The sequence below is a fragment of the Oryctolagus cuniculus genome, chromosome 7 (assembly GCF_964237555.1).
Source record: "Oryctolagus cuniculus chromosome 7, mOryCun1.1, whole genome shotgun sequence".
In the NCBI taxonomy this organism is placed as follows: Eukaryota; Metazoa; Chordata; class Mammalia; order Lagomorpha; family Leporidae; genus Oryctolagus; species Oryctolagus cuniculus.
Window position 1 is genome coordinate 71,548,821 of NC_091438.1, and position 24,991 is coordinate 71,573,811.

At 38.7% G+C, this 24,991-nt stretch overlaps 1 protein-coding gene across 1 annotated transcript in view; it reads left to right on the forward strand.

Annotated features, from left to right (window-relative positions):
* Window positions 1-24,991, forward strand: part of PLPPR5 (phospholipid phosphatase related 5) — a 128,155-nt gene that overhangs the window by 85,678 nt on the left and 17,486 nt on the right. Inside the window, exons 6-7 of the mRNA XM_008264833.4 lie at window positions 5,263-5,439; window positions 14,960-15,094. Of these exons, the coding sequence (XP_008263055.3) occupies window positions 5,263-5,439; window positions 14,960-15,094 (312 nt within the window). The remainder of the gene's footprint in view (window positions 1-5,262; window positions 5,440-14,959; window positions 15,095-24,991) is intronic.

A 24,991-nucleotide genomic window follows, 5' to 3' on the forward strand; every position in this document is an offset into this window, starting at 1 on the left:
AATGGATAGTGGTTCCATTCTACTGGAATTTTCCAGTGGAGGGAACAGATAGACAAAAATTCATCCCTCTGGGGGACATGATTTTTATTTATTTGTTTTAAAGATTTATTTGTGTGAAAGGCAGAGTGACAGAGGGAAGGAAAGTGGGGGCCAGGAGAGAGATCTTCCATCTACTGGGTCACTTCCTATATGGCCGCAGCAGGTGGGACTGGTGCAGGCTGAAGCCAGCAACCCAGAACTCCTTATCTGGGTTTCCCATATGGGTGGCAGGGGCCCAAGTATTTGGATCATCATCTGCTAGCTTGCCTGAAGCATTAGCAGGGAACTGAATGGGAAGCTGAGCACCTTGAACTCAAATTGACACCCAGATATGGGACACCATCTGCATTACAAGCATTGGCTTAACCCTCTATGCCATAATGCCTGCCCACAACACATGATTTTAGACAGTGACAAATGTTAGAAATAAAATATTCCATATTCTCTCACCCATACCTTTTCATTTCTCCTAATTTATTCATTTTCTTCCATTAAGTCCAGTCTTTATTGAGTGTTTACTGTGTTTTATCAAAGTGCAAGCTATGCATGGGGCTTACAATGAATCCAGACTTTGTTCCTACATCCTCAAGCTAGTGAAGGAAATAACTGAAATGAGTAGTGATCATGCACTATGGTAGATGTCTGAGAGAGGATGACCACAATGCTTTGAGAACACATATCAGGATTAGCTATCATCCCTCTCTCTAAGGCAGCAACTTCTCCTGTGCCTGGAACCTTCCCACCATGCCCCCTTTGCCTGGAACCCCTCTGTTCATCCTTCAGGACCTAACCTTAGCTGTCTTCTCTGAAGAATTTAGTACAGTTTCTAATGCATAGTTGGTACTCAAAAATATTTGTGTTTTCTTATTTTTATTTATTTTTGTAATAGAAGTATATTACATGGCAATATGAGGTTACCTCAATTTGCCCAAAAGATGGATGTTTATAAAAACAATTGGGACAATTTGCATTCCAGAATAAGAACAGCATTGAGATTATATGCTACTAAAAGCAAATGAGGGCCGGCGCCGCGGCTCACTAGGCTAATCCTCCGCCTAGCGGCGCCGGCACACCGGGTTCTAGTCCCGGTCGGGGCGCCGGATTCTGTCCCGGTTGCCCCTCTTCCAGGCCAACTCTCTGCTGTGGCCAGGGAGTGCAGTGGAGGATGGCCCAGGTGCTTGGGCCCTGCACCCCATGGGAGACCAGGAAAAGCACCTGGCTCCTGGCTCCTGCCATCGGATCAGCGCGGTGCGCTGGCCGCAGCGCGCCGGCCGCGGCGGCCATTGGAGGGTGAACCAACGGCAAAGGAAGACCTTTCTCTCTCTGTCTCTCTCACTATCCACTCTGCCTGTCAAAAAAAAAAAAAAAAAGCAAATGAATAAGCAAAACCCCTTTCTATGTGTAAATGAGCAAAAAAAAAAAATACAGAATACATAGCAAGCTATTAATGGGGAGTGAGTGAGCAGTTTTAGTGGTCTGCATTTTAGTGCCAACAGAATCAAATGGGTGAATAAGAGCTGCTGATAATGATAAAATAGCGAGTGAGATAGTGAGTGTCCACTGACCCTTGAGGACTGAGTAACCATCCTGCTCAAAAACCGAACTGTTGGGGGCCGGCGCTGTGGTGTAGCAGGTAAAGCTGCTACCTGTAGTGCTGCCATCCCATATGGCCGTTGGTTCAAGTCCTGGCTGCTCCACTTCTGATCCAGCTCTATGCTATGGCCTGGGAAAACAATGGAAGATGGCCCAAGTCCTTGGGTCCCTGCACCCGTAAGGGAGACCCAGCGGAAGATTCTGGCTCCTTTCAGATTGGCACAGCTCCGGCCATTGAGGCCATCTGGGGAGTGAACCAGCAGATAGAAGACCCTTTTCTCCCTCTCTTTGGAAATTGAGTTACCTCCCCTCTCCACTCTGAATCTAGATGTCAAGTGGGGCTGCCATAGAGGGAAAACCAAACCCTAGGCTATGTCTAATACAGAAGCTTTCTTATGAGCTTGAATGGTGGCCAGACTTTGTCATGGGGCACCATGTAAACCTTGCTTGGGTCATTAGGAAAATTTAGGAACTATCTCAACATTGAAGAGAGACTTTGGAAAGTTAAAGTCCAAGCCCACAGATTACTTTGGGCTTCCATAACTTGTGACAAATCAGGACTGTGTGATATAAGACGACCTTTGAGAGTAGGAGAAGGTAAGTGCTTATCAAAGCCATAGAGACTCTGTAGGAGATTTTGTTCGTGGACCACACTGTATCCCACTTTTGAAAAGCAGAGCACAGGTGTAGCCTCACTCCTCCTTTGATTTTATGGTAGCTTTCCTCTTCTGTTATTTAATATCAACTTCCTATCATTTACTGATACTCAGACTTTATCCATTAAAGAAAAATCAATGAAGAGAAAGAAAGGGATGATTCAGAGGTAGTTGGGTGTTTAAGAAGTTCCTAGGTGCTCACTCACTACTGCCCATTTACATCTCTCCTTTCTCAGCAGTGTCACAAAGTATCAACCTGTATAGTTATCAGAATAAGCTTCATCTTGATTCATGTTTTCATTTATAAAACAAAAGGAAAAATGATACCTGACTTAGAGTTATTTTGAGGTTTAATGTCATAAATATTGCAAAATGCTTAGAACATTGCCTTGAATAGTGATCAATCATTAAAGTGTAGCTATAATTAATATCAATACTATTAATATTATTCAATTATCATCCCGCATTTAATTTGCTTTAATAAAGATGAGATATCTTAAGAATTTTGCTGCATGTGAGGAAATGCTAAGGTAAGAAATCACTAATATCAATAGTGCTTTGTGAAAGAAAATCTCACAAGCAGCACAAGTTCCCCTCTCTAGTCATTTGTACAGATAATGCAAAGAATTGTTCTATTAGCTGCCTCCCTGGGAACCTGAAGTGGTATGACAGCCTTGCATTGTTACTCATGTAGACAGACCCCTTTCATACCTTCTCTCAGGATAGCAAAAGCATCCTTTGCTCTTTCTCATCTCTTCTTATTCCCATCTCAGGTATCCTTACCCTCCATAACTGCAATTAAACTCTTCTGAACACGGGCTTAGAATGCACAGAGCTAACTATTCTGAAGCCCACTGGTCAAGATGGAGATGATTCAGCTTTATTTTCCAGGTTCCAGGATGTGCATTAGACTGTGAAGGGTAGAAGTTGACTAGAGAGAAGACTTGTATCACTTGAGTTATTTGAATATTCCTACAGCCTTTTTTGGCAGCTTACAAGGCAGCAAATTGTGCCTAGAACCAAAAAAATAGAGAAGATAATTAGTGAATATCATAATGGTGTAGAATGGCTGCTGTGGATTACAAACTTAAACACTGACTTTGGTTTACTCTCTTAGGCAAGCGTAGTTTTTATTCAGCTCAGTACAACAGTCAAGTGGTTATATGCATTTCTAGGTATTTTTCTGAGTATATTGTTGGCACCAGATACTTAACTGACATTAGAACTATAAAATCTGATTGCACTGTCAAAACCATTTCTTTTCTAATTACTGTACTAATGACTAGTAATAACTACGACTCATTCCTCTTGGAGTCAACAGATTTGCTTATAGAGTAGTGCATGGTTTAAATTATGAGCAATTAAGCTGTAGAATAAATAAGATTGGAGGAAGGAAACAGTAATCCTTGAGCGTGAAGGCACACAACTTGGAGACATTTCATTCAGTGCAATCAGTTGGAACTGTGTTTTTCATGAGCTTTTGTGAAATTGACAAAAAAGCCACATATCAATTTATTATTTGGTTTTGTTCTTAGTTGACACATTTCTACCATTGACATTAAGGTTTTTTCTTGTCATAATTCAGGTAGAGAAAATAAAGTGATTTCACAATAACAACAAATATGTAAACCTTGGCACTACATAGGACCCTGAATTCATTCTTTAAAATAACATCTATTTGGTGGAAATCTGCTTCATATACTATTTTAGGTATATTTGCAATTCTGATGTTATCATGTAGTCTTATTATGTATGCTCTCAATATAGTATACAAAACTGCAATGTTAAAAATGCTATTAATTTTCTCCTCACAATATTGTTGAGACTACTTTAAGATATAAATTCAGATAAAAGAATTTGTACACTAAAGGTTAAAAAATGGTCAAGTATCTGTGCTTAATGTTATTAGATTGTTGATAATAATTATGTAAGAATTGGCTAACAGAAATCTCTATGTCAGGTAAGTAAAAATAATAATTGCTACACTTAAATTTTATTTAAGAAACAGTCTTCATCTTTTGTTTTTCTTTTTTTCTTTTTTCATTTTTGCTCTTATATATAAGGGAGAACTGCCATGTTTGTCTTTCTGTGTCCAGCTTATTTCATTCAACATGATGTCCTCCAGTTGCATCCATTTTGATGCAAATGGTACACTTTCACTCTTTTTGTATAGCTGAATAATACACATACATAACACAACACATTTTCTTTACGCATTCTTCTGATGATGGGCCTCTTGATTGATTCCATATTTTGACTATTGTGAACACTGTTGCTAAAAAAATGGTGGTGCAGTTACAAAAAAAAGAAAGAAATGCTATATCAGTATTGCTGAAATTTTGTCTACTGTGTTTTACATCTTTGCAAACTAATGGTTAAGAATGAGGTACTAGTATAAATTTAATGATCTGTGATTATTTTAAAATGTACTGTATATGAATGAAATGGACATCTTTTCAATTAATTATCATTTATATCCCTTGCCTATCTTTCCACTGAACTATGGCCTTTTTACTTGCTGAATTATCTATGTAGTAGAGCATTAAGCCTTTGACTATAATGTAAATTAAAAATGTTATCTCAAAAATTAAAAAGAGAAAGGAAGAAGGGAGGGAAGGAAGGAAGGAAAGATGGAAGGAGGGAAGGAAGGATGGGTGGAAGGAAGAGAGAGAGGGACAGGGAAGGAGGGAGTAATGTATCATTATATTAGAATTGTATCTATTAACCACATGGAATCTGTTCTCTTTGTACTAATAAAACATTAACATGAGAACTGATAAAAAATATGTTGTAGTAACTATCATCCATTTGCTATAACCCTGAGAATCTATGAATACATTCCTTAAAAATAAAAAAAATATAAATTTAAAATTTACAATTAAAAATACTTTTTTTCAAAAATTAGCAAAGTATAGTTAATAATTTGAACTGTGACTTTTTGATGAGAAGTCATTTTTTCTGTTTAATGTTTCAGATGTACATCACCAACACAATCAAAGCCAAAGGTACCAGACTTGCTAAGCCAGTCTTATGCTTGGGATTAATGTGTTTGGCCTTTCTGACTGGACTCAACAGAGTAGCAGAATATAGAAATCACTGGTCAGATGTGATAGCAGGCTTTCTGGTTGGAATATCTATAGCAGTATTCCTGGTAAGTACAAATGGATTTAGATACTGGGTTTTCAATGAACGTGGTTAATAATAAGAAATGCAATTGTGAATCATTGGGTTTGTCTAAATGTGGACTAACAATTACTATATCAGGGGAATCCAAAAAGCTGTGGAAAAGCAGAGTTAAAAGATGTTTGTTTAGATGCCAAAAAAAACTTTTGAAATCCATCCATAATTCTTTGATAATAAGCATGTAAGTGGACATTTTGAGGACAACACACAAATACACACACACACACATACACACAAAATCTTCATTTTTTTCCTCCCATTTGTTCTGCTTAGAATCAGGTTTGGGGATAAAAAAAAAAAATGAATGCATTCTACACTTAAACGTGAACGAAATGCTTCCATATAAAATGCAGCAGTGCTGAAAATACCGAGTCCTCTCTGGCTAGTTTTTAAGGCTGGAATGGTTGGATATTTAAAAAATTTCCTCAGGGCAGTTTGCATCTTGGAATATCTATATCATCCCAAACTAGCCTGCGGTCTCACCACTGTACTCCCCTGAGCCCCTGCCCCACAGCGCCCTCACCAGGTAAAGTTCCCATATGAGATGAACGTTTCGCCGTCACTAAAGTGCATTGATTGTTTCCAAGACAATATCATCTCAAATCATATTTTATCAGGTCATAAGCATACACAGCAACTTTTAATGCAGTAAACACGCCATCTATATTCCTGCTATAAAATATCCTTGGATACTCCCAGAGATTCTGGAAGTTGGAAAGTATATTTCAGTCTGACTAGGATTCATCAGTGCATTATATGTTTGGGTATATAACATTTTACTTAGATGGAAAAATGCATAAACTATAAATAAAAATGTATTTTGCATTGACATTATAATCTAAGAAATACTTTCTTTCCATTTGATTACATTGAAATTGCTTATCTTTTCTTCAGTCGCCTTTCAGTAAATGTCTTTGAAACATTTCAGTGACCACACGTTGGCACACATTTATGTACCACGCACATAGACTCTGTGTGGTAACCTGATGACTGCTCTCATCTGCTGGGCACCCTGTGCTTGTTTTCATGATGTCACTCCCTCTGATTCCTGAGGTCTGTGGGAGACGTAGGGCCAGTCTTCTCCCCCCGCCAGAGATACCCTACAGCATTATGAACACCAGGGTCAAGGCTTGAACCCAAATGTTTTCCTTGTTTCCATTCATCACAGTTGAAACTGGTTAACATTTTAGCAAAAACAAAATAAAAACACTCTGCATAAATCCTAAAAATTGTAGTCATTGGCAAGCCAGAGTACCTCGTGGTCAAAATGTCAAGGCACCAGTGTCAGGTGTGACTGCACTGAACACCACTGGTCCAGACATCTCCAGCATCACGTCAGGCTTCCTGCGGATCTTCTTGTGCCTGTTATCTTCTTGCCTCTTTCTCCAGTGCACATCTTAACTCCTTCCAAAACCAAAGTCAGGACCTCAGTGCTTTCCCATTCACAGTCTGAGAAACACATGGTGAATAATGATCTGACACCCTTCTATTGCAGAAATTCAGAACATTTCAAATTCACCCTTGAATTCACCCACGTACCCAGGAAAATTACCTCATGGGAAGATCACGAGAAAACAATGCTTTGCCTATGTAATAGCTAATAGTGCTGTTTCCTTCACAAGCACTTATGAGTATGAGCATGTACAAGTACCAGGCACGAACATGAACTAGATAGGCATAGTGGAGGCTCAGATATACATGATCAGTCTATAAGGGAGATTAAAGTCTGATTTAGGGATCTGACAATAATAGATCGTCAATTTAAATGCCTTTCTTCCATTGTAAAGTAAACATTTATTGAGACTGTTATAATCCAGGCACTGTGGTGCTGCACATAAATATCTGATAGTCCATGTACTTAAATAGAACACAATCTTTTTTTGGTTAAAAATTGAGTTTTACAGAGGGTTAAATATTATCCTAGAAATACTTACATTTATAATATCAACTCAGTTTGGATTAGGAACAAATCAGACAGAGCAGGTGATACATTGAGAGATTTGTGGAGCAGGTGGCTCTGGGCTGGAAGGAAGAACAAGGAGCAGAGTACCATGCATCATGGCAATATGAAATGCTTCATAAAATCCATATTGATGGAGTTCCCACTGTACTCAAGGCCTCAGGTGGTAGCTTGTGCATGGGAGCGCAGGGCATCGTGGAATGGTACCATTTTTTCAGAACAAGTGAAAAGAGAGATGGAAAATGAGAGGAGAGGAAAAGCCTGAATGTCTTGTATCTCCTGAGAATAATTCAGACTTTTGTGGAGAAATGAATGTGAATCAGTCAGGCTTCAAGTGAGTAGAAAGAAAAAATCAACCTTGTTGAATCACAGCTTTTTTGTGTACTCAGTTTGTGCCGTTAAGCAGTTTACTTATTTTTGGAGGCTGATACAGCCTCCCTAAAGGATCATTGTAAGGATTTACAAAGGTTAAAGGAAAGAGGACGCGTTGGGTGAATGGCTGTCTGAATGATTGAAACAAGTTCCATAAAAGATAATGTATTTGCTCTCATTCCCTTTTACCCTAAGATAAGATTTGTACTCTGAAAAAAAGTTTGATGTAAAGTAAAACTCCAGGTGATAATAAAGGAAGCGGGCTATTAAGGGAAATAAGATGGCACCAGTCAGACCTCAGTGGCATGAAGAGAGGGGAGACTGCCTAGGAAGGGCCTCAGAGATAGAAGGGTTGGAGCAGGAGGGCCCACTGGAGGCGAGGCAGACAAACCAGGGGGAGCAATCTACAGGACTTCCCGGGTTTCTCATTTGGACAACTCAGTGGAACATTCATTTTTGAACCATGACTCCAGCCCTGTCTTGCAGTATCCTCGGGTGTTTCCAATTATCTTGAAGTTTGGGCAGAATTCAACAACATTTCCAATTATTGCTATCCTGCCCAAAGAATCAGTGGCTCAGTTAAAGAATCCATACCCTCCAGCCACCTAGACTCTAGACCCAGAATGTAGCTTTGACTCATTCTTCTGGTTCATCCCCCACATGCAGTGATTCATCTGGTCCAAGTTCATTGCTACTACAAAAAAATACTTCTTTCTTGTCTTATTCATTTGCTCTTGTGACCATCAGTGCTCAATATAGATCATAATGTGTTTCATCTCTGCTATCTAGGTTGCTGGCTGTCTCCTCATTTCAAACTTTCCTCCAAATAACTTCCCTCCATTCTGCTTCTGTGCACATTATAACCATGCACTGCTAATGACACAACAGAAAACAAAATATTTTTTGTCTTGCATCAAATCCAGGCACTTCCGTTGGATTTCTTGGGTCCTCAATAGTCTGCACTCCAGTGAAGTTTGTTCTCCCCTCTTCAGCATGCACATAAATCCTGCACAACTTTCTTCCTCTTTCACAGACAAGCTCTGTCCTTCTGCACTTTGGCCTCTCTGTAGTCTACAGAGCAAAACAGGGAGCTGCACATCAGGAATTCTGGGTTTGAATCCTGCCTTTTCCACTTGTGGTGTATGACCTTGGACAAGCCACGTAACCCTTCAGTAATCCTAGAATATGGAGGCCTTCCCTGAACTCTATTGAAAACTGCCATTCCACTGCAAGGATTCCTTTCTTCAATCCTTGCATCACTTTTCTCCATAACACTTTTCAATCTTTTTTAAAAGGATTTATTTATTTATTTCAAACAGAGAGGCAGAGACAGAGATCTTCTGTCCACTGGTTCACTCCCCAAATGTCCACAATGGCTGGTGATTAGCCAGTATGAATCAAGGAGCCAGGAGCAAGGAGCTTCTTCCAGGTCTCCCATGTGGGTACAGGGGCCCAAGCACTTGAACCATCTTCTACTGCTTTCTCAGGTGCAGTAGCAGGGAGCTAGATCAGAATTGCAGCAGCCAGGACTCGAACCTGTGCCCATATGGGATGCTGGCACTGTAGGCAGAGGCTTTACCACAGTGCCACAGTGCTGGCCCCCTTTTCAACCTTTGCTATTCCACATATAACATGTTTGCTCTGCTGTCACGCTTACTAGAGTGTAAGCTCCTTGTCCATTTTACATGTTCAGTACCTAGAACAGGGACTCTTACATAGGAAAGCCTGAGTCAGTACTTGATGAATGAATGAGAAACTGTTTACCTCTCAGAGCTCTTTGAAAGATTCAGTGAAACTCCAAGTATAGTAACTACACCCGAGTTTCTGGTTCAGAAAAGACACAGAGTATCTTGGGCATCACCGTTAACGACTGTATTCAGATCATTTATTCACTTGAGATTTGGCTCAGGCAAGTGCCCCTGATTCTCTAGTTCTCTGAATTCATACCACACTCTGAGTCTTTGCTATTACAATCTAATGAGGGATTTTATTGTATTCCATGTTTATCACTCTTACTTCTTGTGTACTTTGTTCAAGATTAGAAAGTAGAATTGTTGTGCTTAACTAAGAACAATAGTTGTCAATCAATATTACTTTATAAAAATGTATGTCTCAGAACACTTATGAAAATGATATACTTTACAGTGTCAGGCAGAATTTTTCAAGATTATTGAGCCACAAGAATAGCTTGTTATCTTATATACAACATATTAAGAATAATACATACCCATGTACTCTTTACGATGTTAACTCCATTAATTCTCACAACACCTCATTGAGATGTATTGTCCTCATTTTGCGTATTTTTTAAAATAAGCACCTGAGACCTACTTGTATTTAGTAGCTTGTCCACATTTGCAAAATTAGTACATGAGAACCCAGCAATGCCAAAGTCCATATACTTTGTCTCATGCAAGACTGATATTTCATTTCCACAAAGGAAGAGGAAAAATGAACACAAATCAATCAGATTCAATTATTATCACTACCGGATAATGAAAGCAAACTCTATGCAGTGAAGACTGATTAGTGTCATATTTGTAGGAGAAGTTAGAATTATACATGTGGAAGTCTTTAATATAAAAACAGAATGTTTCAAAGAACATTAACTTGAAAATATATAATCACATCAGAGCATTTCTGGCTTGGATCATGCTCATTCATGAATATCCACATGGCACTGGAAATATAGAAGTAATCAAAACAGGGATAGCATCTCTATGTTTGTGGAGCATACCACCTTGGAAGAAACATGTCAATCAAAGTGATTCTCTGACCATCGCAGAATTTCCTATTGAAAAGATACTTTTGTAAAAGGAATCACAGCTCTGCATGTAGACAAAGCCATGGGTCACAAGTGGCTCTTGTGAGTGAGTGGAGCTGACATCAGATACCATGGCTGAGTTAGGTACAGTATTCAAACATGATGGAGATGAGGCATATTTCAAACAATAGGAAGTGAAGGGTAATAGAAGGTATTTCCAAAACTGAGGGCTATGAAGTTGGTCAGAGTTTAACAACACATTAAGGGAAATGGAAAAGAAAACCACTAGATGCCATAATCCAGCTTGCATGTGGAAAGATCATTGTCACATCATTGTAAAATTAGGTTGGAGGGGCCCTAGACTGGGTTTAGGAAGACAGTTTAGAAAGCTGTCCAAGAATCCAGGCAAGAGGTAGAGGTGTCTTAGTCTTTGGAATTGGTGCTGGACAAAGAATGAAGAAGGCATAAGAAATCAGGAGTTTTAGGAGGTATCCAGCATGTTGAGTATAAGACATATAAAGGATAAATATAACCTTCTATCACTGTACAACTGCAAGGTGACTGTGAGTGTGTGGACTGTTGGCTCTTTCCCTGAGACATTCTAGAAAAATATCAAATATGGAGTGGGGTCAAGAGATGGGCAAATATTGAATTTAGCTTTGAATGGTTGCTGAATTTGTCAAGACTTTGTCAGCTAAAGAAATTGAGTTAACTTAGTGATCTGTTGAGATCTCTTCACTTTCAAGTTGAGAATACTGAGATACAGAGACCTTCCAAGAATATTTATACTCAGGCATGCTCAGGATCATAAGCCAGGTCACTTGCTTTTTCTTATCATTTTTATTAATAAGAAATCAACTCCATACATGTAAATGTTAGCAGCAAGGATTTGCTAAATATTTATTTTTCTTTTTTTAATTCTTTTTTTAACTTTTATTTAATGAATATAAATTTCCAAAGTACATCTTATGGGTTACAATGGCTTCCCCCCCATAACGTCCCTCCCACCCGCAACCCTCCCCTTTCCCACTCCCTCTCCCCTTCCAAATATTACTCTAAAGAATATTTTGTAATGTCCTTTCTTATAATCTAAATTGTAAGGGTAATTAAGATTAAACTGTTACCTTTTAATATATATCTACTATATGTTAAGCATTTAATGCATTTCAGTTATGAATTCTGAGCTGTTTCAGTGGAATTTCCTAGATCTTTAATTAAGGAAAAGAGATAGTCACAACACCCTTTGCAAGAGTTTTCCAAACATAAATATTCACTTTAGATGACTTCATGTCATGAGTACCAAATGTCTATGAGCATATGTATTTTGTTTCAAAAATTATATTTCAGAAGAATTATCAGCCATTTTTATCCAACCAATTTCCAAATATAGTATAACATGTGTGTATATTTAATGGAATAGATGTGAAAATGCTGTTTGCTACTGTTGTTAGTAAAATTCTTGATTATATATTATATCTTTTGTTCTTTAGATTAGTGGTCAGCCAGCAAATTAAAGTCTACAGACCAAATTTGGCGTGCCACCTATTTTTGTAAAGAAAGTTGCATAGAATATTGACATTCCTGCTCATTATAAACTGTCAGTGGCTACTTCTGTACAAAAAGAGCAGAGTTGAATAATTTATGTAGAGAATATAAGCCCACAAAGCCAAAAGTATCTCCTGTCTTCTTTTACAGACAACATTTGTTGACCTTATCGCCAAAATAATCAGCATCTACTAGTACTGGTCCTCTGTGGGCTCATGAAGATAGAAGCATCACTTGGTTGTAGGTTCATCAAGTACACATCTCAGATCTCTTACCATCCCTTACTTTAGAGATCTTCAATAGCGTCTGTAGAGATATCAAATTATAACACTTTGATCTGTTTGTAGCATATAATTATTCCCAATGTGGAAGGATAAGAGAAATATGTAACAAATTGGAAGGAAATGTATTTTTCTGACATAAAGTCTTTTCTGTGAATGACATGAATCCATGAGAGAGAAGTAACACATTAGAAGAAGGAATAAAACTTCTTGAGATGCTGCAATAAGACACAATTAATTAATTATTAATGAGTCCTATAAAGAAAAGGTTTTCCAAGGGAGAATTTGTGAAATTATACAATGTAAATATATTATTATACATGAAACATTTAGTAAAAATGAATAAGTTACAAGTGCAAGTAAGGTCTGCATTTTAATTTATAATAAATATAGTGTCATTTGCAACAAAATAGAGGAATCTGGAAAACATCATGCTGAGTGAATTAAGCCAGTACCAAAGGGACAAATATCATATGTTCTCCCTGATCGGTGACAACTAACCAAGCACCAGAAAGGAAACCTGTTGTAATGAAATGGACACTATGAGAAACAGTGACTTCATCAGCCCTTGTCCTGACTGTTGATGTACAATTTAATACTTTATCCCTTTTAGTATTTTTTTTGTTCTAGTTAATACTATTGGTTGAACTCTGTAATTAACACACAGTTATTCTTAGGTGTTTAAATTTAACTGAAAAGTGATCCCTGTTAAATATAAGAGTGGGAATAAGAGACGGAAGAGATGTATAATTTGGGACATGTTCAAGCTGACTTGCCCCAAATGGTGGAGTTAGAAATGTGCCAGGGGATTCCAATACAATCCCATCAAGGTTGCATGTACCAATGCCATCTCACTAGTCCAAGTGATCAGTTTCAGTTCACAATTGATCACACTGATAGGTCTAAGAATCAAAGATATCATACAAACAAGACTAGTATCTGCTAATACTAACTGATAGAATAAAAAAGGGAGAGAATGATCCAACATGGGAAGCTGGATACACAGCAGACTCATAGAATGACAGATGTCCTAAACAGCACTCTGGCCTCAGAATCAGCCCTTAAGGCATGCGGATCTGGCTGAAGAGCCCATGAGAGTATTTTAGGCATGGAAAGTCAAGACACTCTGGCAAAAAAAAAAAAAAAAAAAAAAAAAAACCTAAATGAAAGATCTCTGCGAGTGAGATCCCAGTGGAAAGAACAGGCCATCAAAGAAGGAGGTAGCTTTCTCTGAAGGGAGGAGAGAACTTCCACTTTGACTATGACCTTTTCTGAATAAGATCGAAGTTGGCGAACTCAAATGGCTTCCATAGCCTTGGCAACTCATGACAAGAGCCTAGGGAGATTACTAACGCCATAAACAAGAGTTTTAAATTGTTAAGTCAACAACAGGAGTCACTGTGTACTTACTCCTCATGTAGGATCTCTGTCCTTAATGTGTTGTCCAATGTGAAGTAATGCTATAACTAGTACTGAAACAGTATTTCACACTTTATGTTCTGTGTGGGTGCTAACTGATGAAATCTTTACTTAATATATACTAAATCAATCTTCTGTATATAAAGATAATTGAAAATGAATCTTGATGTGAATGGAATAGGAGAGGGAGCAGGAGATGGGAGAAGTGCGAGCAGGAGGGAAGTTATGGGGGGGGGAGCCATTGTAATCCATAAACTGTACTTTGAAAATTTATATTCATTAAATAAAAGTTAAAAAATAAATATAAAATCTAAAAAAAGAAAACTAAAGAATACTCACAACAAACAGCAAGTTGTTTTCTTGTGTTGGTTATTCTTATTTCTTAAAATATGATTCACCTGCATCAGAAATTTCTGGAATGTGTTTTGAAAGTGTCAACTCTTAGGCCCCCATATTTCATCTGAAATAGAATATTTGAGGGAGGGCTTAAGAGTGAACATTTTTTAATAATACAAGAACTTTATTTTAAAATATACTAAAGAATGCGAACCTCTGGTTTAGTTTAAATTCTTTCATTTATGGGATATAATCAATTAAAACCCAGGGTCAATTTTCTTTGTGTAAAGGGTCTTCTATTTCATCAGTAGCCCCAATGAGCTATTGTTGAAATGTCAACTATACGTGGGACACAATAATAAACAATAAACCAAGCTAATTGAAGTGATGCTGCTAAGTTTGGAGTGCCAATTATAGAGTTTATTATGAATGTAATAATCTTAAAGCAATGGAAAATAATTAGCATTTAAATTAAGTTGAGGTTAGCCACATCAGGGAAAGGTTAGTTTTCTATGAATTTTTATAAGGCTATGGTGTTATTTTAAGACTGATTTCAGTATTAACTATGCTTCAGTGGAAATTTTGGAATAATAGTATTTTTTGTCATTGGTGGATTTTCTTGAATGGATGTGTATTGGAGTAGCTATTGAAATTTACGCAATATAAATAGAGATATAAAGTTATATCCATGCATTATTTAAACAAATTTAACACTTTATTACTTTATTTAGATTTATTAAGCTACTGAAAAGGGTGATAGTAATGAAAACAGTAGTTTTACTTTAACTGTAATTGTTTTCTGAAATTTCAGGTTGTGTGTGTGGTAAATAATTTCAAAGGAAGACAGCCAGAAAGTGAGCATATCCACATGGACAATCTGGGACAGATGCCAATGATCAGCATTCCTCGGGTAGAAAGTCCTTTGGAAAAGGTAACATCTGTACAGGTGATTCATAATTTAAATTCTGAGTTGTGATTCTTTCATAGAGCAGATGAATATTTATACCTGTGTGTTTATCTGGAGAGTACCCTGTCCTGTTATGGTTGACTTCCTGAGCCTCAGAGTCTAAAGTGGCATTTAGCAAGAAGTTTGTCACTGAATGGGTAATCTTACAAAAGTGTATACCTTGCTTAAAATATCTCTTTGTATCCATCATGCAAAAAGCTGAATACCTTTACTTGGATTCACTCTGTATTGTGCCATAGCCATAGCCTTTAAATAAGGAACACTGTACACTGGTCTCATGTGTAGGAACAAAGTAGCAAGATGGTTGGGAATGTATTGCAGTTTTCATACAATCTGTTTCATTTGTTCTATGTGCTGTTTTGGTGGATAAATGCTGAGTACAATGCCTGGCACAGAATTGAGGCTCTATTAATATCTGTTGAAAACAAACGAATATCTGACAGCAGCAAAATGTCAATCAAGCTCTCCTGATCAGGGACCAAAGATGAGATTGGGCTGAATGCAGCCAGATCACATAGCACTTTGAGTGACAGGCTGAGGCCTCAGCGGCCATGGTGTTATAATAACTCTCCTTGAGACTTTTTTGAAGCAGTTAGGGTGGTACTTCCAAATGTTGATGCAGGTATGTGGATTTATGACTAGGTACATGACCCCATGGAGATTTCTTAGTGGTTGCTTCTTGGGACAGATAAACTTTAGTCTTTTAATCAGGATCATTTTTGATAAGAATCTTAGATGAAGAATCCAGTCACAGGTTAATCGAATCTGTGGATGACGTGAATCCATGAGGGAGAAGTAATATGTTGGATGAAAGAGTGAAACTTCTTGAGACTGCAACAAACTACAATTAATTGAATAGGAAGAAAGGAAAAGTTTTATACTTGCATTTTTAAAAGTTTATGCTTAGGGTAGGGTGTATCTAGGATAGCTGCACAAGCAAAATAAGCTTAGGGTGCAGTAGGCTACAGTTCGGCCTTTGGTGAAGGCATGATAGTGCTGCTAAAATAGTTTATGGGATCTGATGTCTCACCTAGAGAAAATGATACCTGACAGGGAACTGATGGTTGGCTCTGTTCAGCTTTGCTCAGACCATCTTGAATTTTGTGTACTGCCTGTGACAACACTGTTTTAATATGGATATTAATAAAATCAGATAGTTGACACTCAATAAGCAGATTTTAAAAGAGTGAAAGAATAATATGTCCAGGATAATGAGTGGACTTAAGTCTTGGATGATAAAGGACTATTAGAAGAACAGAAACTGGTTAGTCTAGAGTCAAAGAGAGCACAGGGAGGAAGAAACACCTTCTTATAAGTATCTGAAAGCACATTGTGTGAAATAGGGATAATATTTGTTCTGGGGGGACTCAAGACTCAAGGAAAATGAGATTAAGAAGATAAATATGGGCCAGCGCTGTGGCATAGTGAGTAAAGCCGCTGCCTACAGTGCTGGAATATTATATGGGCACTGGTTCGAGTTCCGGCTGCTCTACTTCTGATCCAGCTTTCTGCAGTGGCCTACGAAAGCAGTAGAAGATGGCCTGAGTCCTTGGGCCCCTGTACCTATGTGGGAGACCTGGAAGAAGCTCCTGGCTTCTGGCTTCAGATTGGTACTCTGGCCATTGTGACCATCTGGGGAGTGAACCAGTGGATGGAAGTCCTCTCTCTCTTTCTCTCTTTCTCTCTGCTTCTGCCTCTCTGTAACTCTGCCTTTCAAATATAACTTTTAAAAAAGGATAAATAATGGCTATAGAGAAGAAAAACTTTTTTTACAAAAAGGTTTATTTTATTTTTTTGAAAGAGTTACAGAGAGAGAGGTCTTTCACCCGCTGGTTCACTCCCCAGATGGCCACAATGGCCGGAGCTGTGCCAATCTGAAGCCAGGAGCCAGGAGCTTCTTCCGGTCTCCCACGTGGGTGCAGGGGCCCAAGGACTTGGGCCACCTTCTACTGCTTTCCCAGGCCATAGCAGAGAGCTATGAAGAGGAAGCAGGAGCAGCCAGGACTAGAACCGGCGCCCATATGGGATGCCGGCACTTCAGGCTAGGGCTTTAACCCACTGCGCCACTGCGCCAGCCCCTGAAAAAGCTTTTTGAAAATGGATGGCAGCCTTAGAGATCAAGTTTTCTTTTACTATAGGAATTTCAGAATAGAAGAATAATCAATTATCTGTGATACTGTAAAGGGAATTAGAGCATTCAAGTGAGGACAGAGATACTAAATATCACTATTATTATTATTATTGTGCTACTGATATTAACGGCACTTATTATTTACTTATTTATTTGAGAGATGAGAGACAGACAGAGATCTTCCTTTGGTTGGTTTGCTCCCCAAGTGCTTGCAACATCTGTGACTGAGTCAAGCCAAAGCCAGGAGTCTGGAACGCAGTCCAGGTCTCCTGCATGTATGATATAGACCCAAGTACTTGAGCCATCAGCTGCCATCTCTCAGAGCTGGAAGCTGGAGTTGGAAGTTGAGCTGGGACTCGAATCCAGCATTCCTGTATGGAATGTGGGCATCCCAGGCTGCTTCTTAGCCATTTTCCCAAATGCCAATTCCATAATGATTGGCATTTCATGGCCTTCAGTATACATCAAGAACCATGCTGATGGTTTATATAAACTCCACAGAACACTTCTGGGCTTCAGAATATAGTTTCAGTAATCACAGTTTTCAAAGCTGGGTCTCATTATGGAGGCAAAGAGTGATAGTCAATGAATATCACTTCTCCGGTTTTTCTTTTTAGTAACTAAATCTCTAATTGTAGCTAATTGTAGCTACATCAGTGACTGACAGCTACAATCTATATGTTCTAACTTCCCTCCCAGTAGACATGACCCATGTGACCAACTTTAGATCAATGAAATGTGAGTAGAATAAATAAGTGCAACCTTGTTTGTATCTCACTGAGAACTCTTAAAAAAGATTTATTTATTTATTTGAAAGTCAGAATTACAGAGAGGTAGAGGCAGAGAGAGGTCTTTCGTCTGCTGGATCACTCCCCAGTTTGCCACAACAGCCAGAGCTACGCCAATCTGAAGCCAAGAACCCAAGAACTGGGAGCTTCTTCCTGGTCTCCCACACAGGTACAGGGTCCCAAGGACTTGGCCATCTTCTACTGCCTTCCCAGGCCATAGCAGAGAGCTGGATTGGAAGTGGAGCAGCTGGGACTCCAACCAGCGCCAATGTGGGATGCTGGCACTGTAGGTGGCGGCTTTATCTGCTATGCCACAGTTCTGGCCCTTCACTGAGGGCTCTTGGTTTGTACATTCTACCCTGTTCTCTTCAAATGGAAAAAGTTATGGCTGGGAGCCAACACTGCAGGTAGTAGGTGAAGTCCTTGCCATCACATATGGACACTGGTTCGTGTCCCAGCTGCTAAACTTTCTACCCAGCTCCCCGTAATGGCCTGGGAAAAGTAGTGGAAGATGGCCCAAATGCTTGGGCCCCTGAAATCCATGTGGGAGAACCTGTTGATCCTTGTTGTGACTATATGGGGAATAAACTAGTGGATGGAAGATTTTTCTCTTTCTGTATCTCCCCCTTCTCTCTCTAACTCTAACTTTCAAATAAATAAATAAATCTTTTTAAAACATAAAGATAACAGCTCAAGCAAACTTCTAAGATCCTTTGCAAGGTAACTCATCTACCCTGGCTGCATGGGTCCTCGGATGCGCTTGTAGACCCGAGTACACAGATTCACCTTAGATGCTTCTGAGGCAAAAATGAACTATGTTAACTGTTGACCATTAAGTTGTTCTGATTTCTTTTCTACAGTCACTTAGTTGATGTCCTATTACAACAAATTTCCCCATTTGTCGTTAAGATAATGGAACCTCCAGGTGGTTAAGTAATTTGCAGAAGTGCAAGTCATGCATAAGCAGCAGAAAAAAATTATGCAACAAATTGTTCTGAGATACATACCTATGTGAAAAAATATGTTTTAAAAGACAAGGGGGCCTGCGCCGTGGCTTACTTCGCTAATCCTCCACCTGCGGCGCCGGCATTCCATATGGGCACTGGGTTCTAGTCCCAGTTGCTCCTCTTCCAGTCCAGCTCTCTGCTGTGGCCTGGGAGGGCAGTGGAGGATGGCCCAAGTGCTTGGGCCCTGCACCCCATGGGAGACCAAGAAGAAGTACCTGGCTCCTGGCTTCGGATCTGCGCAGTGCCGGCTGTAGCGGCCATTTGGAGGGTGAACCAATGGAAAAGGAAGACCTTTCTCTCTCTCTCTCTCTCACTGCCTAACTCTGCTTGTCAAAAAAAAAAAAAAAAAAAAAAAAAAGACTCAACAGTATATAAAAATTAGATCTCGTTAAACATAATAAACATAGAAAGCAATGCAGTCTAGTAGAAGATCTTAAACATGCTTTATAGAAAATGATCACGGTAATAATTAGTCTTTTCATTTGTATGTTTCTGAAACTAACTTGAATAATAATTACAGTCTTCTGCTTTTTAACCATTTTTACTTGGCAGTTGTCTAGTAGTTTCATAGCATTATAATCTTATCTATGACTACATCATTTTCTATATTAAGCGATTAAGAAATTATAATTGTGGGTTTATTGCTGATTCATTTTTATTTGCAGTGAGTATTAAAATATTAGATGAATGGGGCCGGTGTTATAGTGCATCAGATTAAGCCACTGCCTGTGACACCAGCATCCCATATGAGCCCTGGTTCAAGTCCCAGCTGCTCCATTTCTAGTTCAGCTCTCTGATAATGTGTCTGAGTAAACAGAAGATGGCCCAGGTACTTGGATCCCTGGCACCCATGTAGGAAATCTGAAAGGAGTTCCAGGATCCTGGCTTTGGCCTGGCCAGTTCTGGCCATTGAGACCATTTGGGGAGTGAGCCAGTATATGGAAAATTTTTCTTCCTCTGTCCTTCCCATTCTCTCTGCTTTGTGCCTTTCAAATAAATAAAATAAATCTTTTTAAGAAGTATTAGATAGTAAAAGTGAAATATTCTATTAAAACCTGTAAATGCTAGAGACATGTTTATGAGACTTGTTTATTAACCTCTTTCATTAAATTTTTGGCTATGACAAATCCATGTGCTTTATTTTTCATTCTGGTAGTTAGGGAATATAAATGGCATGAATGTGATTTGATTCTCCTCTTCTTCATTGGATGTCATTGGCATCACACCCTGCTGAGTCACAGCTTTCCTGCAGACTCTTCATTCATGTTCCCAGGCACAGTTCTCCCTGAATGGGACACGGTCCTGTACCCACACAAACTGTGAGGAGATGGCAAAGCCTGGTGCCAGGGATATCTCATACCTCCCTTCGGAGCTCTGCTGCTAGGAGCAAGTTCACTTGTGCTCATCGGTCAGAGAGAGTAGAAACAGCACTAGCTGTCTCTTCCTTTTATAATAAAAAATAGGTAGTGGTATGTGTGAGGGTCCTTTAAAATATTTTAGAAAAGCTGGAAAAAAGGAATCTATTTTGCTGTAAAATAGTTTTGAAATCCATAGATAGTTTTTTATAACACACATTTCCACAAACTATAAAAATTTATTTTTTTATTTTATTTGAGAGACAGCAACACAGAGATAGAAAGAAAGAGATTGTCCACTAGATCCCTCCTTACGTGCCCACAATGTCCAGGGCTGAGCCAGGCCAAAACCGAGAGCAAGAAACTCAATCCAGGTCTCCCACATATGTGGCAGGGACCCACATACTTGAGAAATCAGCTGTGACCTCCCAGAGTATGCATCAGCAGGAAGCTAGAATAGGGAACAGAGCTGAGACTTGAACCCAGGCACACTCTGTTATGGGATGCAGGCATTCCAAGCAGCAGCTTGACCACTGTGCCAAACGCACACCTCTACACAAACTTTTTGCAGTACCTCAGTACTTTTCACTGTAGTTGACATTGGTAAATGAATAGATAATAAAATTCTTCCCATTGCTTTGATGTTAATAATTAGTAGTTGGAAAATGCCATTAAACTGAGAAGAAAAAAAGAAACTGTGTCCATATTTGGTTTGCAGGCATGGTCAATAGTTTTAGCATTATTATACCAAACTTATTTCATGGTTGTCACTTTTGTGTTGGAGAAGGCAATGGGTTTCTTCTAGAAGTTATGTACTTGTATAACCTCCTATGTTCAAAGTACATGTTTGATAAACTATAAGCTACAGAGTAATTATGGTGTGCAAGCAGTCTTTATTTTTGTGCCACAATTTATCTCTTAATTATAGGGAATTTGTCATGTACTTAATTACCATAGTTTATAAAGAAAAGCCATGATTTTTCTGAAAGCTCAGTAAATCTGAACATTCATTACATTTGGTTTTATGAAAAGAATTAGTCATCTGTGGAACTGGCCCATCATATCCCAATGCTCACTAAATGTTCAGGTTCCCAGTAACTTTATTATGTTTGTCATACAACATTATGAAAAGACCTATGCATATCAGTAATGTATCATTAAATCAATTGGAACATATTCCCACACTGGGATCCAGTACAATCTAATGTGGTTCTGGAGGCAGTTTGGATGGGAATTTTGAACAATTTTGGCCTTAGGCAACTCACTTAAATGCTCAGTGACCTAGTTTTCCCTTTCATAAATTGAACATTAAGAGAGTTCAATAAGCAACTGGTAAAGCACTTGGGTCTTAAACATATGAAACCCTTAAGAATTGCCAACTGTAATTATAATTACTGTTTAACAGTTGTAGTGGGTGAAATAAGACATGGAGCATTTTCATATATATATATAGTGTAAAGCCTTAGAAAAATCTCTTACATATATAAAAATGTGTGTGCATGTGTATAATGAAAGGCACTACACACAATATTTATCACCAGCATAGTGGAAAGGATCATATGTGTTGGGCGGGGTGAGGGGGAGGGTGAAGGGGAAGAGAAACAGATACCAATCAGAGCTGGCTCAGAAGCAGAGTGAATTAACCCACTGTGCCACAACACCTGCCCTTACCCACCACTGTTGTTTTACATTCTGTCAGTCCTGGGACCCTGTTTGTGAGCTGTGTGCAGGTGCCTGTCATCTGTGAGATACACAAAGCTCACACAGACCCAAGGAGCCAGGGACCAGCTCTCTTCACAGGTCACATCACTTGGTCCTCTCAAACTTACCTGTTTCTTATCTCTACCTTGAAGGACTTGTGCATGCCAAACAAAAGCCTAAGTGCTGTTGGTTTCAGAATGTCTCCAGAGATACCAAGAGACTATTAATTACCCTTGGGAACCTGAGGAACAAAGATCTGTTTCTCCTGGGAAGTAGAGATTGAACCACTTACATTTTCTTTATATTTGGTCTCTTGTATTAGCAAGAACGGAGTAGGGATTGATATCTCCATAGCTGTGTCATCAAGAATGGGAATAAGATAGTGTAAAAGTTTAGGCATTTCTATGATGTATGATAAAAATAAGTCCAGTTTGAAGAAATATCTTAAAGGCAATTGAATTTTTCTTGCCATTAAATATGTACAATGTTGGTTAAATGGCAAATGTGACAGAACCCCATGAATAACCCAAATGTCAGAAGAGTGAAGATGAAGGATAGTAGCAACCTCTGAGGCAGTGATAAATCTCTTCCACTTAGAGCACATTTCAATGCCTTGGGCCCATTGCTTTGAGACATTTAGTAAATAGTCAAATGTACACTCCAGAAAGCCTTCAAGTCAGCTTTTCTCTGATCAGGGTTCTCCTTAATGTGGGGTCATGCGAGATGAAGGAACCCTTTTCTAGACTTAGTGGGTACCCCAGAACTGAACAGGAAGGTAATTTCTTTTTTTAAGATTTTATTTATTTATTTGAGAGGTAGAGTTACAGACAGAGAGAGGGAGAGACAGAGAGAAAGGTCTTCTATTCACTGGTTCACTCCCCAAATGGCTTTAACAGCTAGAGTTGGGCTGATCTCAAGCCAGAAGCCAGGAGGTTCTTCAGAGTCTCCTATGTGGTATAGGGGCCCAAGCACTTGGGCCAACTTCTATTGCTTTCCCAGGCCATGCCAGAGAGCTGGATTGGAAAGGGAGCAGCCGGGCTAGAACGGGCACCCATGTGGGAAGCTGGTGTCACAGGTGGAGGCTTAGCCCACTATGCCATAGTGCCGGTCCAGTACTTTCACTTAAAGAAAAAAAAATCAAAGAACTGCATCATCTTCTTGGAATAGACGATAAGCTAAACAGAAGAGCAGTCTTTCTGGTATTTTAACAAACATATGAATGAATGAAACTGTACAGAAACAGTGATCTTCCTGAAAAATACCCATGCTCTTAACTTCCTCTCACACTCCAGTCAGCTGGTAAAGCATGAATATGATGCTACAGAACTACATCCAGCTCTTCTGCTCAGAATCTAAGTGGAGGATTCCCTACATGTTCATAGAAATAGTTAAAGGAGTGTTCACTAACCCTCCCTCAATCATTTTGGGAAAATAAACTGAACTAGAAATATCCTGATTTAGGCATGAATGATTATGGTGAGGACTTAAATCCTTGAAAAGGATTTTGTGACAATGAGGAAGGATTTCAAGAGATAATACATGTTGGCAAGATTGCCAAAATTTAATTAAATTTATTGTAGATAGCCTTTCCTTTCCACAGTCAAGGAAATTAAAGAAAACATGTGAAATGAGAGATGAAAGATAGCAGACACAGTGTGGAAACTATTGTAAGGAAACAAATAATGTCACGGCAAGATTAAAATCAATACCAGAAACCATAAAGAACAAAATCCACACTGGAAAAAGAACAATTATATTAATGACAGGTTTTGTAGTAAAAGAACATGAGAATGATATTGATCTGAAGATAATAGATATGATGACATAGCATGGACACCCAATATATGAATCACTATATATTCTGCACAATAGCACAGATGGGCAATAGCCATGTTCAGAAATAGGCATTAAGGAAATGCTTCTTCCAAGTAAATACTTAGATATTCCAGCTCTAAGCGTTAACCAGATACAAGGTACAAAGAAATATATGCTAGAATAGAGAGATTTCTTGGTGAAATTTTAAAATTTTGGTACCAAAGAATCCAGTAAGTATTGTGGCCAGCAGCAGTATCATCCCAATTAGTAACTATTTCCTTCCTTAGGCAGAGTGTCCATCCTTCTGTGTCCACTTTACAGTTGGTCAAGCATATGAATAGACATGATACATACCACATCCAATCAGAAACTTGTAGAGCCATCATGAGTTTCTGCCAACCCTATTGCTCCTGTACCTTTCAGGAGAAGTACTGTTCCCTCAGCCAGAGCTCCAGAATGGAAAAATGGGATAAGCAGGCTAGCATCCAATCTGTAGCCTGGAATAGATCCTCAGAGCCTAACCACCAACACGTAGTATAAGGGAAGAATAAATATTTGTTGTTGGAAGCCACTGAGCTTTTGATATTTTCATACAGAATATTTACTGAAAACATATACCAAGGTAGAAGAAGTAGGTGACCTAACATGCTGACCTCAGACTTCTCCCTCTGTAAAATTGGATGAAAGGTCAGTTTTGGAGTCATTTAAGTCATTTAAGTGTTTAGATAACCTTACAAGATTGATCAGCTCTGCAAGATTTCAGGAATTATAGTATTCATGAAAAGTTACTCAAAAATGTTTACTTGCGAACTAATACACTAATATCTGTACCCGAAATATTCAATCAACCAAGATACATTGAAAAAGAAAATGTGTTGTGGCATATACAATGGAATTCTAATCAGGTATAAAAAGAATGAAATCCTGTCATTTGCAGCAAGAATGCTGGAACTAGAGAACATCATGTTGAATGAAATAAAGAGACACAAAAAGACAAATACTGCATGTTTTTCCATACATATAGTAGCAAAAATAAAAAATGCAATATGAACACATAATGTTGATTACTAGGGACTGGG